At 48.4% G+C, this 27,426-nt stretch overlaps 1 protein-coding gene across 22 annotated transcripts in view; it reads left to right on the top strand.

Moving 5' to 3' along the window:
* SLC39A11 (solute carrier family 39 member 11) overlaps window positions 1–27,426 on the top strand; it is a 348,535-nt gene that overhangs the window by 129,072 nt on the left and 192,037 nt on the right. For 19 of the 22 annotated variants that reach the window (XM_072939515.1, XM_072939516.1, XM_031685688.2 and 16 more), the window contains one exon: window positions 25,016–25,160. In XM_072939515.1, coding sequence (XP_072795616.1) covers window positions 25,016–25,160 — 145 coding nt within the window. The remainder of the gene's footprint in view (window positions 1–25,015; window positions 25,161–27,426) is intronic. The other 3 variants (XM_072939510.1, XM_072939507.1, XM_006199349.4) reach the window with 1 other exon arrangement.

The following is a 27,426-nucleotide window of genomic DNA, read 5'->3' as shown; positions in this document are numbered from 1 at the left end:
CTGTGTAACAAATCACCAGAAACTTAGTGGCTTTCAACGGCACCCAAAGGTCTGTAGGTCAGAATTTCTGGGCTGACGTGGCTGGGGTCTCACAGGCTCAAATCAAGATGCCGGCTGGCAGCCTCCAACCTTCTGGAGCTTGCAGCGCTCTTCCAGGCTGGCAGAATTCAGCTGGATTTTAGGATCAAGGTCTCCGTTTCCTTGCTGGCTGTTAGCTGGGGTCACCTCTCAGTCCCCTAAGGCCACCCACGTTCCTCCTCACGTGGCCTCCCCCACCTTCAAACCAGCAATGGCTCATCAACTCTCTCGCACTTTTGAGCCCCCCTGACAGCAGCACACCAAGCTCTCTGTGTCCGAGGGCTCCCACGACCACGTCAGGCCACCCAGGTCCTCTCTCACCCTGGGGTCAGCTGTGCCGAACAGCCTCCTGCAGTCCTGGGACTGCTAGCTCGTCACGGTCACAGTTTCTGGGAACTTGGCAGGACATCTTCGGAGGCCGTTGTGGACATTCTGTCCACCACACCTGGCCCAGGAGTGGAACTGTATTATCCAGAGACGAACACAAAAGTGTCCGTGCCTTTCTGCACATTGAGACTTTCTCCCCCACTGTAGTTTTCTCATCAGTTGCCAAGGGCCGACTTGAATTTCTTCTAACACCTCAGTTATTACTTTTTAAAAAACGTTTAAGTGGAAAATCGAGATGGGAGGTGAGAACCCGACCTGTGGCTGTTCGTGATGTCCAGACACCATTGTTCATTTATTAAGGAGGTGTGGCCCTCCTTCGTTCTCAAAGTGTGGTCTTGAGACTTGCGGAGGTTCCCGGAGATCCATTCATGGGACCTGACAGGTTAAATAATAGTAACAACAATAATAATAATAATAACAAACTGAATCATTAAAGAACTAACTAACTTTCATCACAATACGACGCTGTTTACATTTTCACTCTTTCTCCCTCGAAGCCGGAGTCCTTTGTGGGCCGTGCCCTGTTCACCATACCTGCCCGAGACCAACTGCCAGGACTATTTCCTAAGAAGTAATCTTCCATCCTGTTTTAACCACGGCTAGTTTTCTACCTTTGTTACAGCAGCTGAACTAGTACCCTGCCAAATCCAAGCTTACCTAGGAGATGCTTTGGGTTTGGTTCCAGATCACCGCAATAAAGTGAATATCGCAGCAAAGTGAGTCACACGAATTTTTTTGGTTTCCCAGCGCATGTAAAAGTGATTTTAGGCTAGACTGTAGTCTATTAAGTGTGCAACTGGATTATGTCTAAAAACACAATGTACCTACCTACCTTAATTAAAAATATGTTATTGCTAAAACATGCTAACCACCGTCTGAGCTTTCAGTGAATCATAATCTTTTTGCTGGAAGGGTCTTGGAGGGCCTTGCGTCAGTGTTGCTGGCGGCTGACTCAGGGTGGTGGTCACTGAAGGTGGGATGGCTGTGACAGTTTCTTAAGACAGCAATGAAGTCTGTTGCATCGATTGACCCTTCCTTTTACTTGAACACTTAAAGGTCATGTTAGGGTTATTAATTGGCCTAATTTCAACCTTGTTGGGTCTCAGAGAATAGGGAGGCCCAAGGAGAGGGGCAGAGAGAGTAGGGGATGGCTGGTCAGCGGAGCAGTGGGAACACACACACACAATTTATCAGTTAAGTTCATTGTCTTATGTGGGCGTGGTTTGTGGTGCCCCAAGACAATTCCAGTGATAACATCAAAGATCACTGATCACAGATCACCATAACAAATACAAGAGTAATGAAAAATTTTGAAATATTTGGAGAATTACCAGAATATGATGCAGAGATACCAGGTGAGCAAGGGCTATTGGAAAAATGACGCCAATCGACTTGCTCAAGGCAGGGTTGCCACAAAGCCTCAATTTGTAAAAAATGTGAAGTGCAATAAAATGAGGTCCACCCGTCTCCACTTACCCCTTCTTTCCTTCTAACGGACCCTGGATTTATTTGGTCTAGTGATGTGCTGGCTATAAATCCTCAGTCTGGCAGCTTCCCTTGCAGCTAGACACACGGGATAGGGATGGCAGAAGTCTTAAGGGACAACTTTCTTTCTCATCTTCTCCTCACCCCTTCTCCTTTATGGCACAACATGGCAGCACCTGGGGATGGAGCACCTATCACTGAGGGAGATGGGGCAGGAAGCCAGGAGGAGCCTGGTTCCTCCTGGCAGCGTCCAAGCAACAGTACCAGCTGGATTGTTGACCACTGACATTCTTGCCGAGTGAGAAAAATAAACCCTTTATGTGTTTAAGTCACTGCAGTAGGGTTTTATGTTTCTTCTAATCAAACCCAATCTAAACTAGTTATTTGAACCAACTTTAAAAAATACATTTATTTATTTTTTTGGTGGCAGTACTAAAGATTGAACGCAGGACCTCATGCATGCTAGGCATGCGCTCTACCACTGAGCTGCACCCTCCCCCTGAACCAACTTTTTAAAAAAATTTTATTTTTGTTGAAGTGTAGTTGATTTACAGTGTTAGTTTCAGGTGTACAGCAAAGCAATTCAGGTACACATATACATACGTATAGAAATATTTTAGATTCTTTTCCATTATATGTTGTTATAAGAAATTTGATATAGTTCCCTGTGCTACATAGTGAGGCGGGAAGCCCCATAAAAAGACCGGCAGGACCCCTAGGCAGGGCTGCTGCTCTCCTCCCAGCACCGTCCAGGTCCCTGACCCAGAGGTTTTAGCTCACTTTTTGCCTCTAAAGCGGCTAATTTACACCTAAAATTATATTGGTTCCCTGAGCTCACTTCTGATTGGTTATTACTGTCACTTCTGATTGGTCCACTTCCCTAACTTCTGATTGGTCCATTTGTAGTACTTCATTTACATGGAGCTCACTCCTGATCGGTCTGTTTCTACAAAGGTTGTTCCTGGTTGGTCAACTTCTGTTGTACTTTATTTACATATGATGTTGCAAAGTGTAAAACTGGCAGCCTATAAAAGGCCTGTATAACCCTACCAATGGGATCCAGAGCTTAAAGTGTTAACTCCTCTGGGCCTGCTGACGTAATAAACCTGAGTTCTCCAACTCTCCGAGTGCTGCTTGGTCTCTTGCCTGGATCCAGGTTGCTGTCACAACTGAGCTGTAACACTGAGCTGTAACACATTTTTCTGCAACAATAGCAAGTTCTTGTTGTTTATCTATTTTATATATAGTAATGTGTATCTGTTAATCCCAAACTCCTAATTTATCCCCCACCTCCGCCCTTTCCCCTTTGGTAACCATAGTTTGTGTTCTATGTCTGCGAGTCTATTTTTGGTTTGTAAATAAAATTTGTATCACTTTTTTTTAGATTCCACATATAAATGATATCGTATGATATTTGTCTTTCTCTGACTTACTTCACTTAGTATGATAATCTTTAGGTCTATTCATGTTGCTACAAGTGGCATTATTTCATTCTTTTTTATGGCTGAGTAATATTCTATTGTATATATACCACATCTTTTTTATCTAGTTATCTGTTGATGGGCATTCAGGTGGTTTCCATGTCTTGGCTATTGTAAATACCGCTGCTGTGAACATTGCAGTGCATGTATCTTTTTGAATTAGAGTTCCCTCCAGACATATGCCACTAGATCATGTGGTACATTTAGTTTTTTAAGGACCTCCATACTGTCCTCTGCAATGGCTGCACCAATTTACATTCCCACCAACAATGTAGGAGGTGAACCAACTTTTGAGCAAGGAAAAGAGGGATTCTGTAATTTTTCTGTTTTACTGTTAGGTCACATTCCCTAAAAAAGGACAAGCAGAACAAGACTCGGAGGTATCCATTGATGGACACGAGGGCTCATCTAGAAGCCTGTGTGGTTTCCATAGAGTAAGGAGTCGGGTTGAAGGAGCTGGTCGTGGTGTCCAGCAACCCATAGCATCCTCCTCCTTCCTGCCCGACCTACCACAGAGTTTGGTATTTATTTTTCCGAGTCCTGGACAAATAAAAAAAAATGCCCAAGGGAAAGTTGGTCCAAAACCTGGCCCTGGCAGAGGAGGCTGGGGGCCGGTGGCCACGCAACTGAATGTGATGACTAAAGTGATTTCCACGGGTAGAACAGTATTCTGTTTCTGAAGTCAGCTCCAAAAGACCCAGCGTGGACTGCCTTTGGTTGGTACCGTCCGGGAAGGGAGCCTCATGGACCCCAGGAAGTCATCCTTGTTTGGCAAATAGAGGAGAACAAACTTAGAAACAGCGACCTTTTCTTTTTAAGCTTCCCAGAGGGACGTAATGATGGAAAATAATTACTAAGTCTCGGTTGGTCCAGGGCCCCTGACTGGAAATGGGAGAGGGTATTGATTAGTGTAATGGTTCTTAAAGAGCCGGCTGTGTTTACTCTCTTGCCTCATAAGCAGGCAGCCTCTTTTCTGTCTTCATAACTTATTGGATTTTAGATGGCAACACACACAAATACTGCTTTCTCTGGGTAAATATTAGGCTTATGATTGGATGGGGAGACCACAGAATGAATCTGTCGAAAGGACGGGTCGGAGTGGGGGTGGAGGGGAACCATCTATACTGTGATGCCCAAATCCGGCCGGGATCTGAGCCCTTTCCTCCACCTCCTTCCACGTACTGATTCTCACTTTTCTCTCTCCTCAAGTGACAGGCCAAGGTGGCCATCATCCGTGGTGCAGGGAGAAAGCGATGGTACTGATAACCGCAAAGTATCTCTGCTCTATGGGCTATGCTTTCATACGCTCACTTAGATCCGAGTGATTGAAATTTTGTGACGACGACATCGAGTCTTGTTTTCTTTCCCCTCCCTTGTTGTTTCCACTGCCAAGACAGCCCCAGTAAGAGTATTTCGTGTAATGGCAGTGATGTGGATGCTAGTCACAGCTAATACTAATTGAGAGATTATCACATGCCAGGTGTCCCGCTACATTCGTTGTTTAAATGTCTTTATTCTCACTCTAGAGGGAAACTCACGTCCCAGCAGGTGGGAAGCGACCTTGGGTCTGCACGTTCCAGAATCGGAATTTCAGCTCCTCTTTGCGAACCACAGATGCCCAGTAGATAAAATCTTGTCTCCCCAAATGGCTCCGTTGGAGGTCTGTGGCCGCTCCACCTCCCTCAGCATCCCTTCTTTAACTAAACAAACAACAAACCCGCTCAGGTGTTGGGTGGCCAGTTATCCTGGGCTGGGGAAGCCCATTCAGGGAGCCCTGGGCTCCTAACAGCAGTCCTCCTCGGTGGTGGTGGTGGGGGGTCCCCCTTCTGGGGAAGGAAGAGTTGGACCCACAGGTGCGGTCCTCACACTCTGCCCCAGGCCGGGGTGGACCAGAGCTGCTCGGCATCATCACATGTTTGTTCTCTGCTCCTTTTGGAGCCAAACTTTCTTGAAGCGCTGTTATTGATCACAAGGGCCGATAGCGGCCTCACTCCCGTGATTTTTATGTTTGCTCTCCGTCTGGATGGAAAATAGAAGAAAACATTCTCAGTCAGGAGGGGTTTGGGAATAAACGGCTGCGATTTTCATTAAAACCGGGGGCATTGTGCCATTTCCTGTGGGAGGCAGAGCTGAACAGGCAACCCAGAGCTGCTTTCATGCCACCTGAGAAATAAACAGACTTTTCAGAGTTAGAGAGAAAAATGAGTGTGTGTGGTGTGTGTGTGTGTGTGTGTGTGTTTGTGTGTGTGCGTGTGCGTGCTGAGGGACGGTGACTACAGACCTTGATTATTTCTGTAGGCAGATCCTAGAGGTACCTGGCTACCAAAAATCTCATTTTAACCCAAGCTCTCCACCATTCCCAAATCTGTCGTAAGAGGTAACCGTAGGAAGTGAGCCTTCACTGTTTTATCTACCCCCTTCTCCCACCTCACTCTTGGGTAAGCCAGGATTGACCAAAAAAGCACAGAATGCCAGAAAACAAGAGGTCTGGGTGATCCAGAGGCGGGATGATCAGCCCCGCAGTTACATCATCCAGCAGCACCAGGGAGGTTCTGCTGACGGTCAGCCTGTGTCCTGCGCACGGGAGAGGCAGGTGGGGACCACTGAGTCCCCCGAGGGGAGCTTGCCCAGTCCTTCCAGGAGAGATGAGTTTCCTCGGGTCCTCTCCTTTGCCTTTTTTTTTTTTTTAACTGAAGTTCAGTCAGTTACAACGTGTCCATTTCTGGTGTACAGCACAATGTCCCAGTCATGCGTATACATGCGTATATTCATTTTCATATTTTTTCATTAAAGGTTATTATAAGATATTACAAGATAGTTCCTTGTGCTATATAGAATAAACTTGTTTTTTTAAACCTATTTTTATATATACTGGCTAACATTTACAAATCTCAAACTCCCCAATTTATCCCTTCCCACCCCCTTTCCCCTTGTAACCATAAGATTGTTTACTATGTCTTCAAGTCTGTTTCTGTTTTGTAGATGAGTTCATTAGTGTCCTCTTTTATCTTTTCTTTCTTTCTTTTTTTTTTTTTTTAAGATTCCACATATGAGCGATCTCATATGGTATTTTTCTTTCTCTTTCTGGCTTCCTTCACTTAGAATGACAGTCTCTAGGTCCACCCACGTTGGGGCAAGTGGCATTATTCTCCTTTGCTTTTGCTTTTATGCGGAAGCTTCCTCTCCCCGCCTGGGGAGGTTAGAAGCCCAGTGTGACCCCAGGACTCATGGTTCTTTGACTCACAGGCCCCACCACTCCGCCCCAGATTGCCGTTCTCTTAGCTAATCCCCCAGTCGCCCTTTTAATAGGCATAGGATGAGAGCCTTCCGGGGCAAATCCTGGTGTATTACAGCTGACTTAATTCTCATCAGCGAGTTCGCCCTCAGCAAGATGTCAAAGCTGGATTTTTCATGCAGATATTAAGCTGATGGGGTCTGTTATATATTTTGTCTTATTAGCGGCCTCTTTTCCCTGCCTCTCTGGCAATTCAACAACCCACCTGCTCAGGGTTTTCTTTGTTTCAGGCATAAAAGGGAAATCCCGTATTAGTGCGATGTAGCTGGCTCCTGGGGGCTGTTGCTTCTGATGCACGGCTTGTCACCTGAGATAAACTCACGTCTTAGCCTAGATCAACAGTATTGCAAATGTAAAGGTGAGAAAGTTGCGACCACGAAGAACAGGAAGTTGCAGGCTAGGCACCTAGTTCCTGGTTCAGAGGGAAATTTTTAATTCCTTTTTTAGGGAGAGAGGAGTCTTTGGGAGTGCGGAGGGAGTGTACTCAGCTGAAATCACTTCTCCAGCCCCACAAAGGACCCTGCTTATTTAGTGATTCTTTTCCCTACGTCTTTGTTTGTTTGTTTTTTTGCCTTTTAAACTGTTGAAAGTGGAAGGGCTAAATGGTTTGAGGGCTTTTAAGAGTTATTTGGGCAAAAGATAAGCGCTCTGTGGATACTGGGAAGGCCCGGATGTAGGGCGGTGAGCTGGTGCCCCCTCCCCTTTCCCCCAGGGGACCCGCCCCCAGACTTCTGCAGGAGGATTCAGTCCTCGGAGAGGGACGCTTTGCCCCAGCAGCTGGAAAGCCAGGCTTGGGGAGAATGTTCCAGAGGTGATGAGACTCTGGGATGAACTCACCTCACTGTGGTCTCTTATGTGTCACATATGCCCTGTGGGCTTTGAGACTTTCTTAAAATATTAAAGAGAAGACCATTGTCTGTGGTTCTTTGATCACCGTCTGTTCTCAGTGTAACCGGGGAGGTGAGTTTGGTGTGTCTTCTTCCAGACTGTTTTCTGTGTATTTATACACAGGTCTTGAAAATACCCATAGGAAATACAGAGGTGCGTGTGTGTATGTGTGTGTATGAGAGAGCGAAGAGGAGGAGGACGAGGACGAGGAAGAGAGAGAGGTGTGTTATGTCTCAGGGCTCCCTGGCTGGTGCTCTGGGCTGTGGAGATGCCCTGTGCTTTGTCCCCAGCAGTGGTGCAGTTAAAATGCATTGCATCTTCTCTTCCTCCCACCCTACCCCCCTTTCCCAATTCAGGATCCCCCCTGAGTTTGGCTGTTTTCTTCCTACCTTCCCCCTCCAGGACTCAGCCAGTTCTCCCATCCTTCCTATAGGCTGGGGCCCTGGTGTTTGGGCTCTAGTTGAGTCTGCTGTGGGACTTGTCTGAAGTCACGCTCCCTGAGGACAGCTCTGTAAGTGGGGGGAATGTGTCCCAGACTTGGGAAGAGCAACCTGTGCTCAAGGAACCCAGGATGCTTCAGCCTCCTCCTCTGCGGCCCTGGCTTCCCACCGTGATGCTGATGGGTGAGCTGTGCATTTCCGATGGGGGAGCCCCAGCCTCCAGACTCCAGAAGGGGATGGTGACGGGCCAGAACAACCCTAGCTTGGGAAGTCAGCCAAAAAAATAAAGGGCTTTTTTTCCCCTTTAGGTAACTCTTTGTGAGGCCAGGGCTGCATCCTTAGCGTGTGTGTAGAATATTCCGAGGCTGAGACTTGGAGCAGTGCTCTCTCACACTGCACTTTTCTCACTCAGTATGGGTCAACTCCACGCCTCTGTCCTCAGGCCTTTCTCCATGCGCGTGGTGGGAGGTCCTGGAGCTGATTGCCAGCTGCCTGGAACCAAAAGCACAGGCAGGTGTGGGTAGAAGGCGGGGCCTCTATGGATGTCATGTGGCCCTTGGCTCCACCCACCCACCTGCTCCCACAGGCCAGGCTTTGGGTGGAGGCAGGTGGGCTGCCATCCAGGTGGCTGGGGGATCCGACAGCGCGTTTGTCATTTCCTCCCATGTGACCTTAATGTGCGGCCTGGGGCCCTTAAGACTCCCACCTACTTCTCTCCACTCGATTGTCCTCGTCTTAGAAATGGGGGTAAAAAGAGACAAAAACCATCAAGCAGTCAGTTTGCAATGATCGGTCCAAGCTGTTTCCTGCACTGAGCCTCGGGCTCTCAGTGTTTACCTTCAGAGGGACACCCTTCTAAATTCAATAAAGACACCTTCCCTTCCTGCTTACCGCTGGAGCTCATGGGGTTTCTTGGGCAACAGCTAATTTTCCAGATAGGCATTTGCTCCTACTCCCAAATTCTGGTACCGCTTTCCAGTTTCCCTGGGGAACACGTTAATCTTTTCTCCTCATTCCCCTGCAGACACGCAGGAGGACATTGCAGGTTAGATGAGGGATGAGGCTGCCAGGAGAAGGAGGAAGGTGGGAAAGAGGGGGTCTGAATGCTCTTAGTTGCCCACGTGGAGGCAACAGCAACAAACAATTGCAGGTGGAAAAGAACCCAGCAGGCCGAGGAAAGCGCTCTCCTTAGATGTGTGGTCCAAGGACCGGGATGCAGTTAACCCTGGATATTAACCTCTCTCATTGATCCATCGTATCCTGACAATGACTGTCTCTCCAGCCAGCTCTCCTGTTAATCCGAGGCTGACTCGCTGGCCTTCTGCACCCATTCCGAAGGTGTAAGAGCGCATATGCCTCATATGTTGGTCTAGCTGCGGCTGCGTGATGGAGAAAAGCACTCAGGACCTTTCGCTTCTGATGCTTTTGTGTTTTTTTGCAGAAGGCTCTTTCCTCTGGCTGAGCTTTCCGTGATGGATTCTTTTTCTAGTTTGAGAAGGGGTGCTTGTGATTTTTCTTTGCTTAATTAGGCCGCCTCCCCCAGTGGACACATCAGTCCTTTGGCTTCCTTCCCAGGGGGGCACTCTGACGTGGAGGCCAGTTTTAGGACTTCTGCCATCTTATGTTCCTGGGTTTTCCAACCAACACACACGGACGCACGCACGCACGCACGCTTGATGGTGCATGTTCATCTCGGCGGGTGCTTTCTCTATAGTAAAAAGGTATAGTGTCGCACTGTAGCAGGTCCATGGATTTCTGAATATACTCTCCCCATCAGAACGTTCACGCCGTTCGTGTGTGGATATTTCCTCAGCTTCCCTGCTTCCCTGTGTGGTGCGGAGGGAGTTGTTTTCTACAGATGATCCTCATGGGAGGAACGCCCTGGCCTGAAAGGGTCTGGGCTGGCTTGTGCAGTGGGAGGTGGGGGTGGGGGGGCGCATTTTTCTCTGGTCAGGCCCCACCTCGAGGCTGGGGTCGGGGGATCCATTCTCAGAAGAGGTGAGCATTCTTCCTCTTGAGGACCCACTGCATGTGCTAGTCCCACGAGGACTCTCTACCTGAGAAATGGTGGCCCTGCTTCCCTCTGCTCTGAGAGGTGCCACCCACTCAGATGGATGCCCTTGCAGATCTGGGGTGTCTGTCCTCTGCCAGTCTCGTCCCCTGCTGGGCTTCTCACCCTGATCCATCGGGGATGAAGTCCCACCTTGCAGCCGGGACTTTTTACTCCAGGTGCGCCGTATAAATGGCTTGGAAAGTTACGAGGAGGAGTGGTTGGTGGGGTTCTCCCTTCCATGGAGTTGAGAGTTAATGTCTCTGGAACTAGAAATTTGTAGATTTATAGATAGTTGCGTGTAGAAGAGGCCTTGGGGAACTATCCAGTCTGAATCCCCTTGTTTTACGCAACAGGAGTTGAAACATGTTAATAACAGAGCTTCCTTTCTGTTTCAGTGTCGCAGGTCTTCGGTGGGGGTGGGGGTGGGGGGAACAGGACAACCCTGCCTCTCTTTGCTTCTTTCTGTTGTCCCCCATCCGATTTTCCCTCCTCATTCACCAAACTCCTCCTTCTCCCTCATGCTTTTGTCCATCTTGGCATCTTCCCATCCTTTCTTTCCTCCAGCTCCTGTTGGTGTTTCTTACCCCTCTTTCATACTAGTGCCCAAGGAGCCCACTAAGTCCCACCTCCAAACACCGAGGGACCAGCTCTCCTTGCTGTTTCTTTTTCAAATAAGACGATGATCCTATGGACATTGTTGATCACAAAGAGTCTTATGCCCATTTCCTGGCGTTTGAGAAGGATATAAATTGCCTCACATCCCCTGGAGGCCTTCTGCTCCCAGCCATGAGTTGGCTGACGGGTTTTAGGAGTCCAGCACCACCATGGGCTCCAGCAAAACGACGGAGCTCATCCAGGGACCAAACATGGCCCTGTTAATCCTGTGTTTTTAACTTCGGGCTAATTTGTTCCCATCCGACTAATTAGCATATCAGCTCTGTCCTGAGCTGGCCCGGAAACTATCCTGATTTGTTGCTTGGCACTGTTAATTCACTTAGCCCAGAGGTCCGTGCTCTAGGACCCCGGGCTTGACTGAGTCCTCTTTCTGAGACAGACTCAGGTGCCCTCTGGAATCACCCTGGAGCAGTGCAAGGAAAACCGACATGTGCCTTGAAGGGCACCGCTGCCAGGCCCACTTTGGAATTTCAGCGGCCGCAGGAACTTTTGTCTCTGCGGGCCTCTTCCTCCACCAAAAAAAAAAAAAAAAAGATGAAAAATTATGTTACAGCTATGTTGGTATAAAGAGGAATATAGTCCAGGTGTTATAATCCATAGTCATTATTATATGTTCATTATTATCCACTTTTTCTTCTTATTTTAAAAGAAATTAAAATCTTTTCAGGGGCCCCTAAAAATGGGTACCAGGCACCACACTTTCTATGCCTAGTGGATGAGTTGAACCTGTGTCCACTGCAGATCTGTCTCTGCCCTGTGATGGCTGAGCTGAAGCCTCTGTCTGGCAGAACTTCCGGAACATGCAGCCACCTTGCCACGGTTTATTGATGAGATGGAAGACACTGGATTTGTCCTGTGAGGTTGGGGCTTTGATGGAGAGTTTGTGCTGCAGAGAATTGGTAGAACATTACGTCTTGTCCATAATGTATGGCTTCCAATTTAGTCATCTAAGGGAAAATTTAGACCTTAGAAATCTCAGGGTGATAGAGGTGTTAAAAAGAGTTCTTTTTGTACTACAGGGATTGTGATCAGTGGAATTCTGAGATAGCCCCTAAGAGTTGCACCCTCTGGCGTGCACATCATAAGATCCCCTCCCCTCAATGGGATTTCCCTCCCACTGGGTTACTGCTCAGATTATCTGTCGGTTAATTTGGGGTTCATCAGTAGGGAGGTGATCCTGGGTGGGCCTGACCTAATCAGTCAATCCCTTAAAATAGGGACTGGGCCCTGCTTGAGGTCAGAGGGATATGAAGGGAGACAGCGTCTCCTGCTGGCCTTGAAGAAGCCAACAGCCATGCTGTGAATTACCTACAGTAGGGTCTGTGTGGCAAGGACCTGAGGTTGGTGTCTAGGTGCGAGGGGCTCTTCCCAACAACCAGCTCACTTGGACAAGAGCCTCATGTGAGATGGCAGCCCTGGCCGGCCGTGATCCTGATTTCATCCTGGTGAGATTGAGCAAAGGACTCAGTCTGGATCCTCGAATCGTGGAGGCTGAGAGATAAGTGAATATTGCTTTCAGCACTAAATTTGGGGTGACTTGTTGCACAGCACCAGAGACCTCACACAGGCTGGCTGTGTGTCTCAGCTTGGTTGTCTGCTCTAGAACTGAGGCTTGGAAAAGAGAGAAGAGGGGAAGATGCTGGGCCCCTCACCCGGGGCAGGAAGCAGAAAAATACATTCCTTAGAAGCAAGCTGCTCAGTGCCTTCTCAGCTGCCAAGCCCTCATCAAGCCCAGATAAGCTGAATATTTAATTCTGCTCTAAGCAGAGTAACGCTGTGGATAAAGCCCCATTAAAAAAAAAATCAAGCGTGTTCTTCAAAGCTGCAGCTTTGCTTTTGAAGTGGTTTGCCTGTCATTTACAGGCTCTTTAGCATAAAAATGCATAGGGATTTACACCTTCTTCTAGAGTCTCCCCCTCCCCTTCCTGCCCTCCTTAGAGTCACTCACCAGCCCCCAATTCCATCTTCTCCAGCCGGCTTCATTTGGGCCGTGTACCATGGTCAACAGTTCCATTTCGGAAGCTGTGTGTGTCAGCCTGGGAGGCAGCAATTATCCGGAGTCAGAAAGACTATTTCCAGAAAGGGTTTGAGGTTTCGGAGCCTGGTGGTCAAGGGCCCGTGGAGATGCGATGCTGTTGAGGGGGCTGCTGGCTCTGAGCAGGGGCCGAGGATGAGGAATGGATGGAGGCATTGACTGTGAGGATGCGGGGCAGGGATGGTGCTGTAAAGTCCTCCCCACACCCCAGGGCCCCGTCAGCGTCCTGCCCCCCGTTCCCCTGTCCTCGCAGGCCTCTCCCCAGTGGACTGTGGGCAGAGTCGTGCTTTGCCTGAAGTGGTTTGGGAGACAGACATGGAAGCTGTCCTGACATCTCAGCTGGGTGCGGATCTTTCCCCTCTGGTCTGTTGGAGTGGGTGCTTCTTCCTCTGGGTGTCTGATGGTGTGGGGGCCCCCAGCATGGTCCTGAGAGCATCCCTGTTCCTTTTGATGACCAGCTGTCCTCCTTTTCGCTTTAGGTCATCTTTAACAACAGTAGTCACATAGCCCCATCTTTCTCTTGGAGACCTGGTTTTCAGTTGGGTCCTTAACCGCATAGAATCCTGCTTTAGTTTCCATCCATCTGCACCCATGAAGTGAGTTTTCATGGGCCACCACAAAGAGAAGCTGAGGTTCTTGGTTCCATATCGCTGAGATTCTGCCAGGACCCGAGAGACAGGAGCACCGCTCACCCTCTGTGTGAACACCACACCCAGACCGCCCTCTCCACTGAGGATGGTAGCGCACAACTCACGAATCTGCACCTAGTGTGTGTGCACTCCCCCCTGCTCGCACCCCTTGGGTTGATATCGGTGGGGTTCCTTCTTGAAGCTCCCATGGTCTTAGTGCATTTGTGGTTGATCACAGCAGGAGGAGCTGTGAGATTTGGAGTCAGAAGTTCTGGGTTCAGATCTTGCTTGTGCCTCTGATCAGTAGTGTGATGTTAGGTCCTTAGCTGCTATGACTTAGTTCCCGCAAATGTGAACTGGGAGGGAAGAGTCGTCTGCTTGGGCTGCCTTAACAACGTACCGCAGGCTGGGTGGCTTAAACAGCAGGCGTTTCTCGCATCCCAGTGCTGGAAGCTGGAAGCCCAAGATCAAGGTGACGACAGGGTTGGTTCCTTCTAAGATGGGGAAGGGAAGGGTCTATTCTGGCCCCCCTTCTTGGCTTGCAGATGGCCGTCTTGTCCCGTGTCTTGACATCATCTTCTCTCCATGCCTGTGTGTGTCTGAATTGCCTCTTCTTATAAGAACACCAGTCATGTTAGATCAGATCCCATTGTAATGACTTCATTTTTTAAAAGTATACGCTGTTTACAATGTTGTGTCAGTTTCTGGTATACAGCATAACAGTTCATTCCTACGTATACATACATATGTTTGTTTTCATATTCTTTATGTTTTAGGTTACTGCAAGATATTGAATACAATTCCCTGTGCTCTTCAGTAGGACCTTGTTTATCTACTTAATATATAGTGGTTAGAATCTGCAAATCTCGAACTCCCAATTTATCCCTTCCTACCAAAAGTTTGTTTCCTATGTCTGTTAGTCTGTTTTGTAAATAAATTCATTTGTGTTTTTTTTTGAGGGGGGGTCCACATATAAGTGATAACATATGATATTTTTCTTTCTCTTCCTGCCTTACTTCACTTAGAATGATAATCTCCAGGTCCATCCATGCTGCTGTAAATGGCATTATTTTATTTTATTTTTATGGCTGAGTAATATTCCATTGTATAAATATACCACAACTTCTTTATCCAGCCATCTGCCCATGGCCATTTAGGTTGTTTCCATGTCTTGGCTATTATAATTAGTGCTGCTATAAACATAGGGGTGCATGTATCTTTTTGAATTAAAGTACCTTATGGGTATATGCCCAGGAGTGGGATTGCTGGATCATATGATAAGTCTATTTTTTAGTATAATGACTTCATTTTAATTTAATTACGTATCTACAGGTAGAACCCCATTCTCAGGGACATGGGGTTTGGCATTTCAACATATGAATTTTAGAGGAGGGGAGGAAGAGTTCAGCCTGTAATAGGGGTTGTGATGCTACCTGTCCATCCACATCCCAAGAAGATATCGAGGATCCAGGACAGTAACACAAGAGAAGGCACGTTAGAAGCTAAGTGTGGGATGGACAAGAAAGTTTGTGCAGAGTTGTTTTCTGTGACATTGGGGTCAATGCCAAGGATGCTTCCTTCCAACCCGACCCAGCTGCTCTGCCGCAGCTCACCTTGGATCTGGTGTTTCACTGTTTTAGTACTCGGATTCCTCACCAGAATTTTAAGGGAAGAGGCCTCTTGAGTGATCAGTTCACTCTGTGGGTTGTGACTGTCTTACAGATGACTCTCTTGCTCTCTCTTTCTCTCTCTCTCTTCTTCCTAGAGTCAAGGAAAATCATTTTATGATTTTGTGGTTGTCAAAGCTACAGATATCATTGATAAACTAGACGTTAGTTTTTTCTCCTCAGCAGTGCTGTGATAGAGATTTCTTTTCTAGCCCTGATCATAGGCTGTTTTTTTAAAAAAAATTATTATTATTATCATCATCAGTATTACTTACAGGGGTAAGAAAAGGAACTGCCTTCTTGGTTTTCATAATCTCTCGCTGGTGTGAGTACAAGGGGAGAGACAGACACACAGCAAAGTCTCCTGACTCATCTCTGAGGAGGATAAACAGATCTTTATTTGTGAAAGGGATGGATACTTGAGGCCAAGATACTTCACCCACCCTTTTTTATTTTTATTTTTTTTCCTGGGTAAAATACAATCATGTTCCAGTATAAGGAGGAATATTCTGCTGAATGTTCTGAGCATCAGGGACGGAAGAGAATTGCTCTGAGCACCGTTCCTTAGAGCTGCATTTGCTGAATATTAATAAGTTCTGTATGTGGCTAAATTGGTATGAGGAAGGGAGGTTTAAACAAAACCATTTCTTTGCCGTGGGATCTCTCAGCATCCTTATCTAATTCTGTAAGGACGTTCTCAGACTTCCTGTCCTTTTTCTTTCAGAGCATCTCGAGGAACAGGGAACTCTGGGAAAGGGTAGCTCAGGACAAAAGGGGTCATTAATAATGGAGATGTCTTTGTCCACACACAGGGGTGTGTATGGTGTCTCTGTCAGTATGTTGCTTTGGCTATGGGAGGCACGGAGGGTAATGACTTCAACAGTTTCCACTATTTTGAGCATCGAAAAACCATCATTAGGTCACTGTGGACCGTTAAACATTAGCCACGTGAAGACATTGCTGTATTTTGAATGACAGTTGATACGCAGGGAAACACACAGGATGGAAATCTGTTGTTTTGCACTGCAAGCTAGTGTTTTTCCTGTTTGACTCAACATAGGTGTGCACCTTAAAATAAAACTCACACATTCCCAGTGTTGATTCAGGCTATTTTTACTGTGCCATCGTAGACGCATTTATACGCAGAAATACGCACAAGTGTAAAGTTAGGCCCGTGTCAGATCTGGCGCTCTTGGCTCTTTCAACAGTCCTGAAACCAAAGCATGTCAGTTCACATTTGAACAGCAAAATCTGTCAAATCAAAACCGACAACGTTTCCTTGACGTGGCAGGTAATGTTTTGCTAAAAATAAACCAGCGTTTCCATTTCCAAGAGCCCGTGGTACTGACTGCCATGATCAAAGCTCATCTTTGCTTTTGCAGAGAAGCATTCTGTCCCAGGAATGAGGCTGGGTGGAGTCATTTCTTCCCCTGCTGTTCTAGAACCACTTGGAAACCTCCCCCATCTGTCCAGGGCTCCATGAAGAAGTTTGGCTTGAGCTTGGCTCACTCGTAACATCTGTCCGTCGAGGCTGTCCTCAACCATTAGCCCTCAACCATGAAAGTGGTACCAACTCGATCGTAAACACAGATGCAAACAGAGGCACTGACATCCGGCGGTAGGATTCGGTTATCAAGAGGTCACCCTGGTGACTTGGATGGTTGGTGTTATTATTTTCCTTTAGAGTTTAAAGGAAAATACAAAATTAAAGAACTTTCATATGAAACTTTCAGAACCCTGAGAATATGTCCCAAGGCCCCTATTGGAGAAGCACTGTTTTAGTGCAAACGAGACTGAGTTTATGAGTTTAATCCATGCATCTAGATGGCTGCATGGTATGGCATATGTCTCTGCCTGTGTGCTGTGTCAGTTTGCAAAAATGGCCACAAATTCTTCCCCTGTTGTCATCCATACTATGACAGCATGACACTGGATCCTCCCAACAAGAGGTACAGTTGGTTTATCCATCCCTTCCATCTGGTTGGCCATGGACCTGCTGCAGTAGCAAATGATGTGAGCAGACGCTTGAGGAACACTTGACATTGAATGTTTCCTTCTCTTGCTGCTCCTGAAACCCAAGTTTACCGTGTAAATGAGTCCAGTCTAGCTTGCTGGAGGATGACATGCCACGTGGAGAAGAATCTAGGTTTCCCGGCCAGGAGTCAGCCAACTCCTTCCTGGCTGACAGCCTGCTGGCTGCCAGTGCACGTGCCATCCCAGACCATCCAACTCCTGGGGGAGCCATGAACAGACCGATGCACAAGTGAGTCCAGGCAACAGTAACTGAGTCTGGGCAGATCAGTAGCAGTGCCCAGTTGGCTGTAGACTTATGAGTAATAATAACTGATTGATGTTCTCAGCCACCAAGTTTTGGGGTGTTTTGTCGCCAGCCATAAGTGTCTGATACACATGCATTTTTCTTCAGGGAAGTGAAATCTTGTCTTCCAGCAGATTTCTGGAGGGATCTGATGTTCTCCAAAAGGATAGTATAGGTCAGGAAAAGTGGCCTGGAAAGACCAGCTGGGGCAGGGCGGAGGTGGGGGGGGGGTGGGTAGCTCTCAAACCTCGGAGAAGCCAGAAGAGGCTTCTCAGCATGGATTTGATAGGTGTATTTTAATGATATCTAGGATGAAGTCCAGGATAATTATTGAGGATTAGAAAGAAAATACCTCATTGTACTTAGGTATTTGCATTTATTTAGATTTATATTCTTGTTTTAAGGAAAAGTTACATTTTGAATTATAAGAGAAAACATAATGGTTTGGAAAACACTGCCAAGTCCCATCTCTCTGTTAGCCATGCTGGTGGGAGACCTAGCTCTTTGGAACTCAGCATAGAGCCACTTACGTGGAAGAGGCATCGGAGGGCTATCTTTGTAGAATCTCGGAGAGCTGTATCTTTGCAGAGCTGTGTCGTGCTTTAAAATCTGTTTTACATGATTAAATAGGCTTGATTATGAACAGTAATTTGGCATCAGAAATAGGAGAAAGTTTTGTCCCTAAAAAGATAGTTAGAGCAATAGCATACTTACATAGCGTAAATATAGCTAGAATTCTTTAATTAACGTTGCATGTGGTAAGCTTTAGGCTAAGGTCATGGAGGAGATGGTGAGGCATCTGGAAGACGTGGCCTTGCGGGTGGATGCTGGACTTCAAGGTGGAAGGACCTTCGGGGGAGTGAGCTGGGCTGCCCAGCTCTGAGTATTTCTGCCAGGAAAGGGAGAAGAGATGGAGCCCGTGGGTGGAGAGTCACAGGGTAGATAGCCGCCCATCCGCACGTGGTCTCAGGGCGGATGCTAAGTATCTCAGACAATCATCAAGGGGAATGAAGCTGAGAGTGGGTGGAGAGCCGTGCTTTTAGCCTTTATCTAGAAAGTCTTGAACACTGTTAGGCTGTTTCTTTCCCTCTCTGCCCTAATGCCTTTTTCCTTCTCTCTCAAGGCCTAAACAATTTGTGGTTCTCCGGATCTTTGTCTTCTACATTATACAACATTTCCTCTCTCCTTTTGGGGATTTTGTAGTGCCGCCCATTCTGGTAAATTAATTGAGTTATTGATCACTGGACATCATGCTGGGCGCTGACAGTAGAGTCAGAAGACACAGCTCCTGCTTTAAGAATCTCACGGTTTTGAGATGGCCGAGGAAACTCAAAGTGACTGTGCAGTTTGGTAAATGTGTTGGCAAAAACATGTGAGGGATGACAGGGGAGCACAGAGAGGGAGGCATATTTAATCCAGACTAGGTAGGCTGGGTTTATCCAGGAAGGCTTCCTGGAGGAGGGAGTTCAAGCTTCAACAGCCAGGAGTTTAAAAGCATCAAGGGTGGAACACTTAGAAGCTTGAAAACCTGCCGCGTTGGCCATGGGCTGGATGTCGTGCCGTGGCTGTAGGGAGGAGGGATGGAGGCTGAGTTGGAGTACAGTCCTAGTGCACTCAGGCAAGGGGAACCTTGCTTCCCAGACCAGTAGGGACCAAAGACTTTGAACTGTCATTCTCCTTGTCTTCAGGGCTTCTGACCCAGGATCCCTGAACATGGAGGCAAAGGAGGCAGGGAAGATGGCAACGATCTGACTGCTAGAGTCCGAGGTAGACTTGTCCCCTCTGCCTCGGTGTCCATGCCACTCCGTGTCCCTGTTGGCTTTGAAGCCAGCTCCTCACCACCCCACCGACCAGCAGGCTGGTGCTGGCCACCCGGGGAGGGAAGGTCATCTATTATATAAGCATCATCCATATTCCAGCTGGTGATCTGGGGTGACATTTAATTTTTTTTCCATTATGTGGAATAATTTAAGATTGTGTTATGAGTGTCATTATTATTGCAATTTCTCAGTAATAAAAACGGCATCAATTATTTAGCTTCGCCCTGTGTGTCTGGGTTAAGTGGGGATGACAGAGGCAGCGGCTGGTGCGGGGGAGAGGACAGAGCCCACACAGAGCTCCAGGGGGTACGGCTTCACCAATGGGGCCCAAAGCCCGCTGGCTCCGGCGGTGGCTGGCAGGGGTCACCAATTAGTCCTCCGACCTTTCCCTTTGCTCTTCATCAGGGAGCTCTGACCCGCTGACCATCCGCAGTTAAAGAGACGGCACTCCATGGGGCGGGGAGGCGAGGAGTCATCCCCGAGCTGCCCCAGCCCGGTGTGACATGATACGGGGTTGTGTGTGGGTTTCGAGAAGGTCAGGCTTGCCACAAGTGAGGACCAGAGGCTGGTCTGCTTTGCCTCCCCTGACAGTTGTTAACAGCGATGACACATCCCAGTGGGAGAAGGACCAGAGGCAAGTGAACACGTGGAAGATTGCCGCTGGGACTTGGGGCAGACGCATCGAGCTGGCTGCCCTGAGTTTTGGGGGCTGCGGGTCCCATGGGGCTTCGGCGCCCCTTGGCCTTTGTCCACGTGTGCCTCGCGTAGGGGGCTTTCGTTGTCATCGCGGACTTCATCTAGAGACGCCTGCGTCCTGCCAGCTACGCTCCACGCTGTGAGTCCTTTTGTGACTCATTGCTTTGGGGTTCGAGAAGCCTCAGCAACCAGCGGCTGTCTCCCTGGTGCCGGGGACAGCCGACTGTGACGAACGGCACCTGGATTCCATTTCTGGAGGGAGAGATACATGTTATTTTTTGAAGCTTTTTTGTTGTTGTTTCCATGTAAAGCATATTGGGGGGCTGCGTTTCTCTCTTCCTCCCCCTCTTTCCCCCCTCATTTTATTCCCTCCCCCTTTCCGCATCTCTCCACTCACTGTCTTTTTCTTCTGGAAAGTGTGGGTCTCCTCCAGCTCCTGCCTCTTGGCATAGCCTTTCCAGAGTGGGTGGAAGTTGCTCTGTTTGTTCTGAACCAGGGATTTGCCCCAACCATTAATAACAGTAACAACAGCAACAATAATAGTCTCGAGCGGACTGTGATCTCAAGTACCATGGTCCTGCATGGGTGTCACCTGGAGCCTCCCAGCGGCCCCCCTCCCTGTTCTCTGCACCGAGCTGGACTTGGAGGGTCGGGCAGGGAGCAGGGAGGAGGGCAGAGGAAGCCCTGGAGGAAGGGGAGGTACAGAAGGAAAGGGAGACTTGGGGCTTGGGAAGGAGCCTGCGTTTGGGGACCTTGACATTTGAGAGCAGGAAGGTGACCCAGCAAGCCTGGACTGTCCAAAGTCCCAAGAGCCCAGTGGAAACTACCAGGGGATGAGCGACTCACTCGCCGGCTGACGGGCCGCCGAGCCCGCTCCCAGGGCCGCGGTGGAGGGCAGGCGCAGCTCGCAGCAGTCCGATGTTTGCCCTGGACGGGCACTCTCACCTCGCCGTCCTCGCGAGGCTGCAAAGATTGAGTGAGGCGGTGTGGATGGAAAAGCTTTGCAGAGATGAAAAAGAAAAAAGCCTTAGAAGTGAAAGAAAGGGGAGGATGTCGAGAAGGAATTTACCCCCTACCCCGCAGGTCTTGGGCGCTCCTGCAGAGGCCAAGGCTGTGTTTATTTAAGGCTCTGGTTAAGAAAACAATGCAGAGCGCCCTCCACCTGCTGTCTCACTTCTCCGTGAGCAGATGGGGCTCCAGAGAGCGAGGGGTGGCGTCAGTCCTGCAGGATGGGAGCCACCTTGGCCCCGCAAACTCCCAACCCCGATGTCACAGACATTATGATAAAGCCATCAAGGCAGGGCTGGCCTCTCCTGCCAGGCTGTTCCCTGAAATTTAGAGGAATATGTTTCTCTGTTTTCCTCATCACTGGTTGAGGGTGGAGGGTGGGGGATGTTGGGAAGCCAGAAGGGCGTCTTAAAGGAGCCCCCGGGAGGCCAGCTGGTGCCTGGGCTCAGGGACACACGGAGAGAGAGCACTGCCCGGCATGGGGCATAGCAGCTGCCCCTGGCATCACCCTGCGGGTGCTCCCTCCAGTTCCCACTCTGCACGGCTGGCCTCCGCCCTCACCCTAAATGTGAGACCGAGTGCCTAGTTACGGGGTGGCTACCAGTGGGATCTGCTGGGGTTTTGTCCTGTTTTTAAAAAGGCAGTTTCTTAATGCCATTTGCGTTAACATGGATGGACCTAGAGATAATCATACTGAGTGAAGTCAGAGAAAGACAAATATCATATGATATCACTTGTATGTGGAATCTGAAAGAATGAGAACAAGTGAACTTATTTACAAAACAGAAGCAGATTCACGGACAGAAAACAAACCTATGGTTACCAAAGGGGAAAGGCGGGGGGATAAATTAGGAATTTGGGATTAGCAGATACAAACTACTATATATAAAATAAACAACAGGATCCTACTGTACAGCATAGGGAACTATATTCAAGATCTTGTAATGACCTATAATGAAAAAGAATCTGAAAAAGAATATATATATATATTTAACTGAATCACTATGCTGTGCACCAGAAACTAACACAGCATTGTAAATCAATTATACTTTAATTAAAAAAAAGGCAGCTTCTATGTGAAGCTGGGGTAGTATTTTCTTAGCACACCCCCACCCCTAGCACTGAAATAAAGCAATTCAAGCAGCAAAATACAGATTGATAAAATGGTCAAAGGCTATGGTGGGGGTGGAGGGGTGGCGTGTGTTTGCCTTCCAGTTTGTTGCACGAAACACCATTTTCAGAAATCAGCGTGGCTCCTTCCCCTGCCTTTCAGGTCTTTGCTCAAATGCCACCTTCTCTGAGCGCCCTCCCTCTGCGTGCTGTGTGGAGGAGGGCTCCAGCTTTGGAGCATATGAGGACACCTGAGATGTCAGGAAAGTGCCTGGCACAGTGCTCGAAGCCAGTACACTTAACAATTCTAGTACATTAACTATGGCTGTGATTTTTTTTTTTCTTCTCAGTGTTCTCTGGACCTGGCACTTTATTTCATTATATATTGTTAGTTTATGGTCCATCTCTGGAAGATCCAGGAGGACAGGGGACTTGGCTGTTTTGTACTGTCAGGACCTAGAATGGTTCTGCTACACAGTTGATGGTTAATAAAAATTTGCCAAATACACGAAGGCAGGAAGGCTTCCTGGAGAAAGTAGCCAAATTCTTATCTTTACAGTAAGAAGAGGGTCTTGTGTGTTCCCAGCAGGTCCAATAAGATGAGGAGCTCTGGGGCTGTGATCATCCTGAATTTTTGTAAAGCAGGGTTTCTCACCTTCAACACTGTGGACATTTGGCTGGGTCCTTCTCTGTGGTGTGGGTTGTCCTGCACGTTGTGGGATGTTCAGTGGCATCCTTGGCCTCTACCCACGGGGTTCCTGCCCCTCCCCTCTCCCCCACCGCCACAAACAAAAATGCCCATGGCCAAATGTCCCCTTGGGGGCAAAATCACCCCAACTGAAAACCACCATTCTCAATGAAAATTGGGGTCTCTCCAGGCTGCACCTGACTGAATGGGCTCCAGTCAAAGACGCAGCTTGGAGCTTATTAATGCTACCCCATCCTTGTTGTAATGAAGTGGTTTTCCTTCCCAATCCTTCTCCCCCACCCGCCAGTTATGCATCAATCACATTCTAAAAGGGAGCAAGACAAAGGAAGAAACATCAGACTGCATTGCCCTCTCTAGTGAAACACGACTTTTATTGCCGCAGTGATTCCTCAGATGTCAGCGTGAGATGTAGGATTAGAAATAATTAAAGCTTATAAACAAACAGAGAGCTGTGGGTCCGTGGCCCACAGCACACGGCCCAGACACCAGCTGTCACTTGGGGGTGGTTAGAGGGGATTTTGGCGGGGGGAGGGGGAGGCTGGCCTTCTCAAAGTCCCTTCTGTCCCCAGCATCCGTCCATCTGTAGTGTCAACCTTGACTGACACAGTGTGACAGCCTGCCTCCCTTTGTGCCTCTCCCAGTGACGGAGCAGGTGAGACACTGCTGCCCCTCGGGTTCTACAGAGGGACCTAAGAACTTTCACGAGGGTGGCTCCAACAGAGTCCCGAGGCTTGTTACCCCTTTTATTATTTTTTAAATTATTTTTATTTTGTTTTAATTTTTTTAACATGAAAAAAATTTTTTTAAGGGGGGTGTACTTGGGTTTACTTATTTGTTTAATGGAAGTACTGGGAATTTAACCCAGGACCTCATGCATGCTAGGCATTCACTCTACCACTGAGCTCTACCCTGCCCGCTTCCCCTTTTAAAACAGGGTTAAAGGAGGTGTTGGGACCCTTCTTTAAGTGCATCATAGAGGACACTGTAAATAAATTATTAGGACAATATCGATATATGGGACCAATGAGAAGACAGGAGAGGAAGGGTTAATGTTATCATTTTTCACATTTAGTTGGAGAAAAATAATGAAATAAAGTATCAGAATCATTAGGTTTTCTTTCGGATTCCTGATCAACATGAGGATGAGAAAACAAGAGGGGGGTGTGTGTGTGTGTGTGTGTGTGTGTGAAGACACAGGCCGGCATAACTTTTGTGAGATTCCTTCAGGAAAGGAACTGACCCAAGTTTCAGGATCTGCTTAGACATGGATGCATTTCTGTGATTGGATTAATACGGTTTCTCCTCTCCCCTAGGAGGGACACACGTGTTAGATGGAAACTTGTTTGTTCGGAACTATTTTTGCCTGGTTCTCAAAAAAAAAAAAGCTCTGCTGTTTATTTGCCCTTTGAGATGATTCTGCTCGCCTTCCCTTAGGGACAGAGGGGTCCTGGCGATGCCCCTGGAAGAGGAGCTCACAGCCCCGTGGCAGACATGCTGGTTTGCTTCTGGCTAGAACGTAGGCTGCGTAAGAACTAGAATTTTGTTAGTTCGACAAGTATCCACAAAGTTGGCGATCAGCAAAATACTTGTTAAACGAACGTGGGCATCAAAATCAAGACTCGGCGTAGTTAATGCAAAAACAGTCAGAACAACTGGTTCCAGACCAAGCAGAAGGGTGACATGGTTGGTGTAAGGCCATCTGGGCTTAATTCCAAATACGCAGTGTCCTCCATGACTCCCGTTTGCCTTCCTTGGAGCTGCTTTTGTTGGGTTCTCCTCCCCTTTGGATCTCATGAGAGTCGTGAAGATGGTGAATTCCTAAAAATGCCGACCTTGGCCCCTGTACTGAGGCTGCCGTTGAGCGGGCCTGCTCGTTAAACTTCTTTTGACAGTTTGGGTACCGAGTCTGTCCTGCCGTTTGCCGGGCGGTGTTGGATCATGGAGTGGGGTTTTGATGTTCGAGCCACTCTTTTCCTGTACGTGTTTTTTGCCCCCATGTCCAGGATCAGCACTGACACCCCAGATCCTGTTTTTGTCACCCTCAAAAGTTCCGCGGCCAGAAGACTTGTCGTCCTCCTCAGGACTCAGCCCAGCCCGCCGAATGGGTCTGGCTTGGGGGACTGGCCCAGCCCTGGTGCTCTTGGTAGAGCTTGGCCAGCTGCCTGGGCAGCTCGGAGCCGGAGGGGCCTGGGGAAGGAAGGCAGAAGAGGCGTTACAGTGATGCCCCTGCTTCTCGTTTCAGGGTGCAGCCGAGGACCCCCAGACGGCCCTGGCACTGAACTTCGACCCTGCGTTGATGAAGAAGAAATCTGATGCCGAGGGTCCCAGGCCGCTCTTCCCCGAGAGTGAACTTTCCATCCGGATAGGTAGAGCTGGGCTTCTTTCAGGCAAGCTCCCTGCTGCAGACCCTGGGCTGAGTTAGACAGGACAGGCTTGGGCCTGGTGGTGGGAGGGTGTCCTGTCCTTCCCAAGCCCCCCTCATCACTGCGCAGGGCTGAGCTGGTTCCGGCCCCCTGCTTTCCCTCCTCGTGTGTTCTCTAAACCACCTGCTCGGTGCACAGGAGGTAACAGTGCCTTTTATTTATTGGTTTATTTTATTGAAGTAGAGTTGATTGACAAGGAGGTGTCAATTTCTGTTGTACAGCATCGCGATTCAGTTATACATACATATATTCTTTCTCATAGCCTTTTCCATTTTAGGTTATTACAAGCTATTGAATACAGTTCCCTGTGCTGTACAGTAGGACCTTGTTCTTTATCTGTTTTGTGTACAACAGTTTGTATCTGCAAATCCCAATCCCCACCCCCTTTTCCCTTTGGTAACCGTAAGTTTGTTTTCTATGTAACGTCGCCTTTTGATTGTTTTTCCACTGGTTCAGGTGGACAGGGGCCCCTCTGATGGGGCTGGGCTGGCTTGGGTTGGAGTGCGGGCACCAGTCCCTCTGTCTCCCTGTCTCTGACGACCCTGGATGTTCCTTTCTGTTTATGTGACTTTCAGCTTTTTGGGCCACCTGGGGAACTGTGGGTGTTGCTCTCACTGGTGCAGTTTGGAGCCAGAAAACCTAAAAACACTGACGGCAAAGTCATGCCTTCCCTCTTAAGTTAGAGGGAGTGTGTCCCTTGAGAGGAATAGGGGAGCAATTCCTGGATCTCCTGGGGAAGGGGGAGGGGCAGACTGGGCGGATGCCCCCTCCGAGAGGGAGATACATTGGGAGGGTTACGCTGGTTTCCATTCTCGGTGTAAGGCTCCACCCTCCTTGCTCAGTCATAGTTCACCCTGGGCAGTTGGCTAATTTAAGGGCCAGTTTGCACCAGGAGAAGTGGCTGCCTTTCTTTTCCTTTGCTTTTATTTAAGTCCCGTGCTTAACTGGCAAGCTCCAGGCATCGTGAAACCTTTGTCTCTCCCCCCTCCTCACTTCTCCTGTAGACCTCAGACTTAAGAACTAAAACCAGGGGAAGGATGTTGAGAACGGCTGCCTCCTCCCTTGCGTGGAGTTCTCTCTCAAGTTAATCCGGGAGAAACAGATTGGGCACGAGTCACTGTCTTCACATTAGTGACTGAAGGAAGAAAGCCCTTTCACGTTTCCGGGCTGGCATTTTAATTTGATATTCTCACCCTGTGGAGGCTGAGGCGATCTCTAGACCCCGAGAGAGTAAATGTACCAAAGTTAACAACGGTGCCCCAGCCAATTCTCAATTATCTGTGTTCAGATGATATCCTGCATGAATTATTCATGGAGAAGGCGAACACCTTCTCCACTCGGACTGATGCTCGCTGCCTCCCACCTCTTCCTTTGTGGGATATAATCAGGAAATAAAAATTCATCTAGCAAGAGGTCCAGTAATAGAGGGTTAGCATGAAAAATCTACCCCCTGCCTCTGATCGCCCATGTCATTCATACTCAAATCAGAACCACTCAGGTACTGTCTGCTGTTCTCTTACTGGAGAGTCAAGTACTGTCTGGTGACTAGGATGGGCCACTGTCCTCCAGCAAAGCTCATTTTCAGGCCGAGTCTTCGAAACACAGGGACAGAAGGCTTTCTGTCTGTTCCCCTGGCTGTACTGTCATGGAGCTCCTGGGGTCCCCTCTGAAGATGTTACCATCCCAATTTTGAGCCTTCTTGAAGACGAAGTTGGCCAGATTTTATTCCGTCCCATTTAAAAAAAATCTTCAAGGTCACAGGGGAAAGTTTCAGTGCCTGTCAATCAAAAAAGGTAACAAGTGGTGATCCCTCTGAGATGAACCTTTTCCAGTGGGGCCACGGGAATATAGGGCCACCGGGAGGTGACTCTGCCGGAGAGTCTCTCAGGGTTTCTGGATCTTCTTGGCCAAGCCAGGGTGAAGCGGTGAGCAGGGGCTGTGTGGGAGGGTGATGTAATCTGGTCCTCTGCTCGGGAACACCTAGGCACAGCCTGTTACCAGGTTACCAAGCAACCCTTGGTCGCTGTTGCTAACTGTTCAGATACAGAGGCAAATGCAGCCCTTCGGGGAGCGCAGTGATGGTTTGCCGAGGCTGAGAGAGCCCAGCCATCTCCAGAAAGGTTGCTAGTCTTCGCGCCTGGACGCACCTGTGGGTGTCAGGCAGCTGAAGGCTCTAAAACTTGATAATGGCTATTTGATGACTGGCCTCGCGCACATCGAGTCTGAATAT

This window comes from Vicugna pacos, chromosome 16, assembly GCF_048564905.1.
Source record: "Vicugna pacos chromosome 16, VicPac4, whole genome shotgun sequence".
Taxonomy (NCBI): domain Eukaryota; kingdom Metazoa; phylum Chordata; class Mammalia; order Artiodactyla; family Camelidae; genus Vicugna; species Vicugna pacos.
The sequence above is the reverse complement of the archived record's forward strand: the minus strand, read 5'-3'. Positions and strand labels throughout refer to the sequence as shown.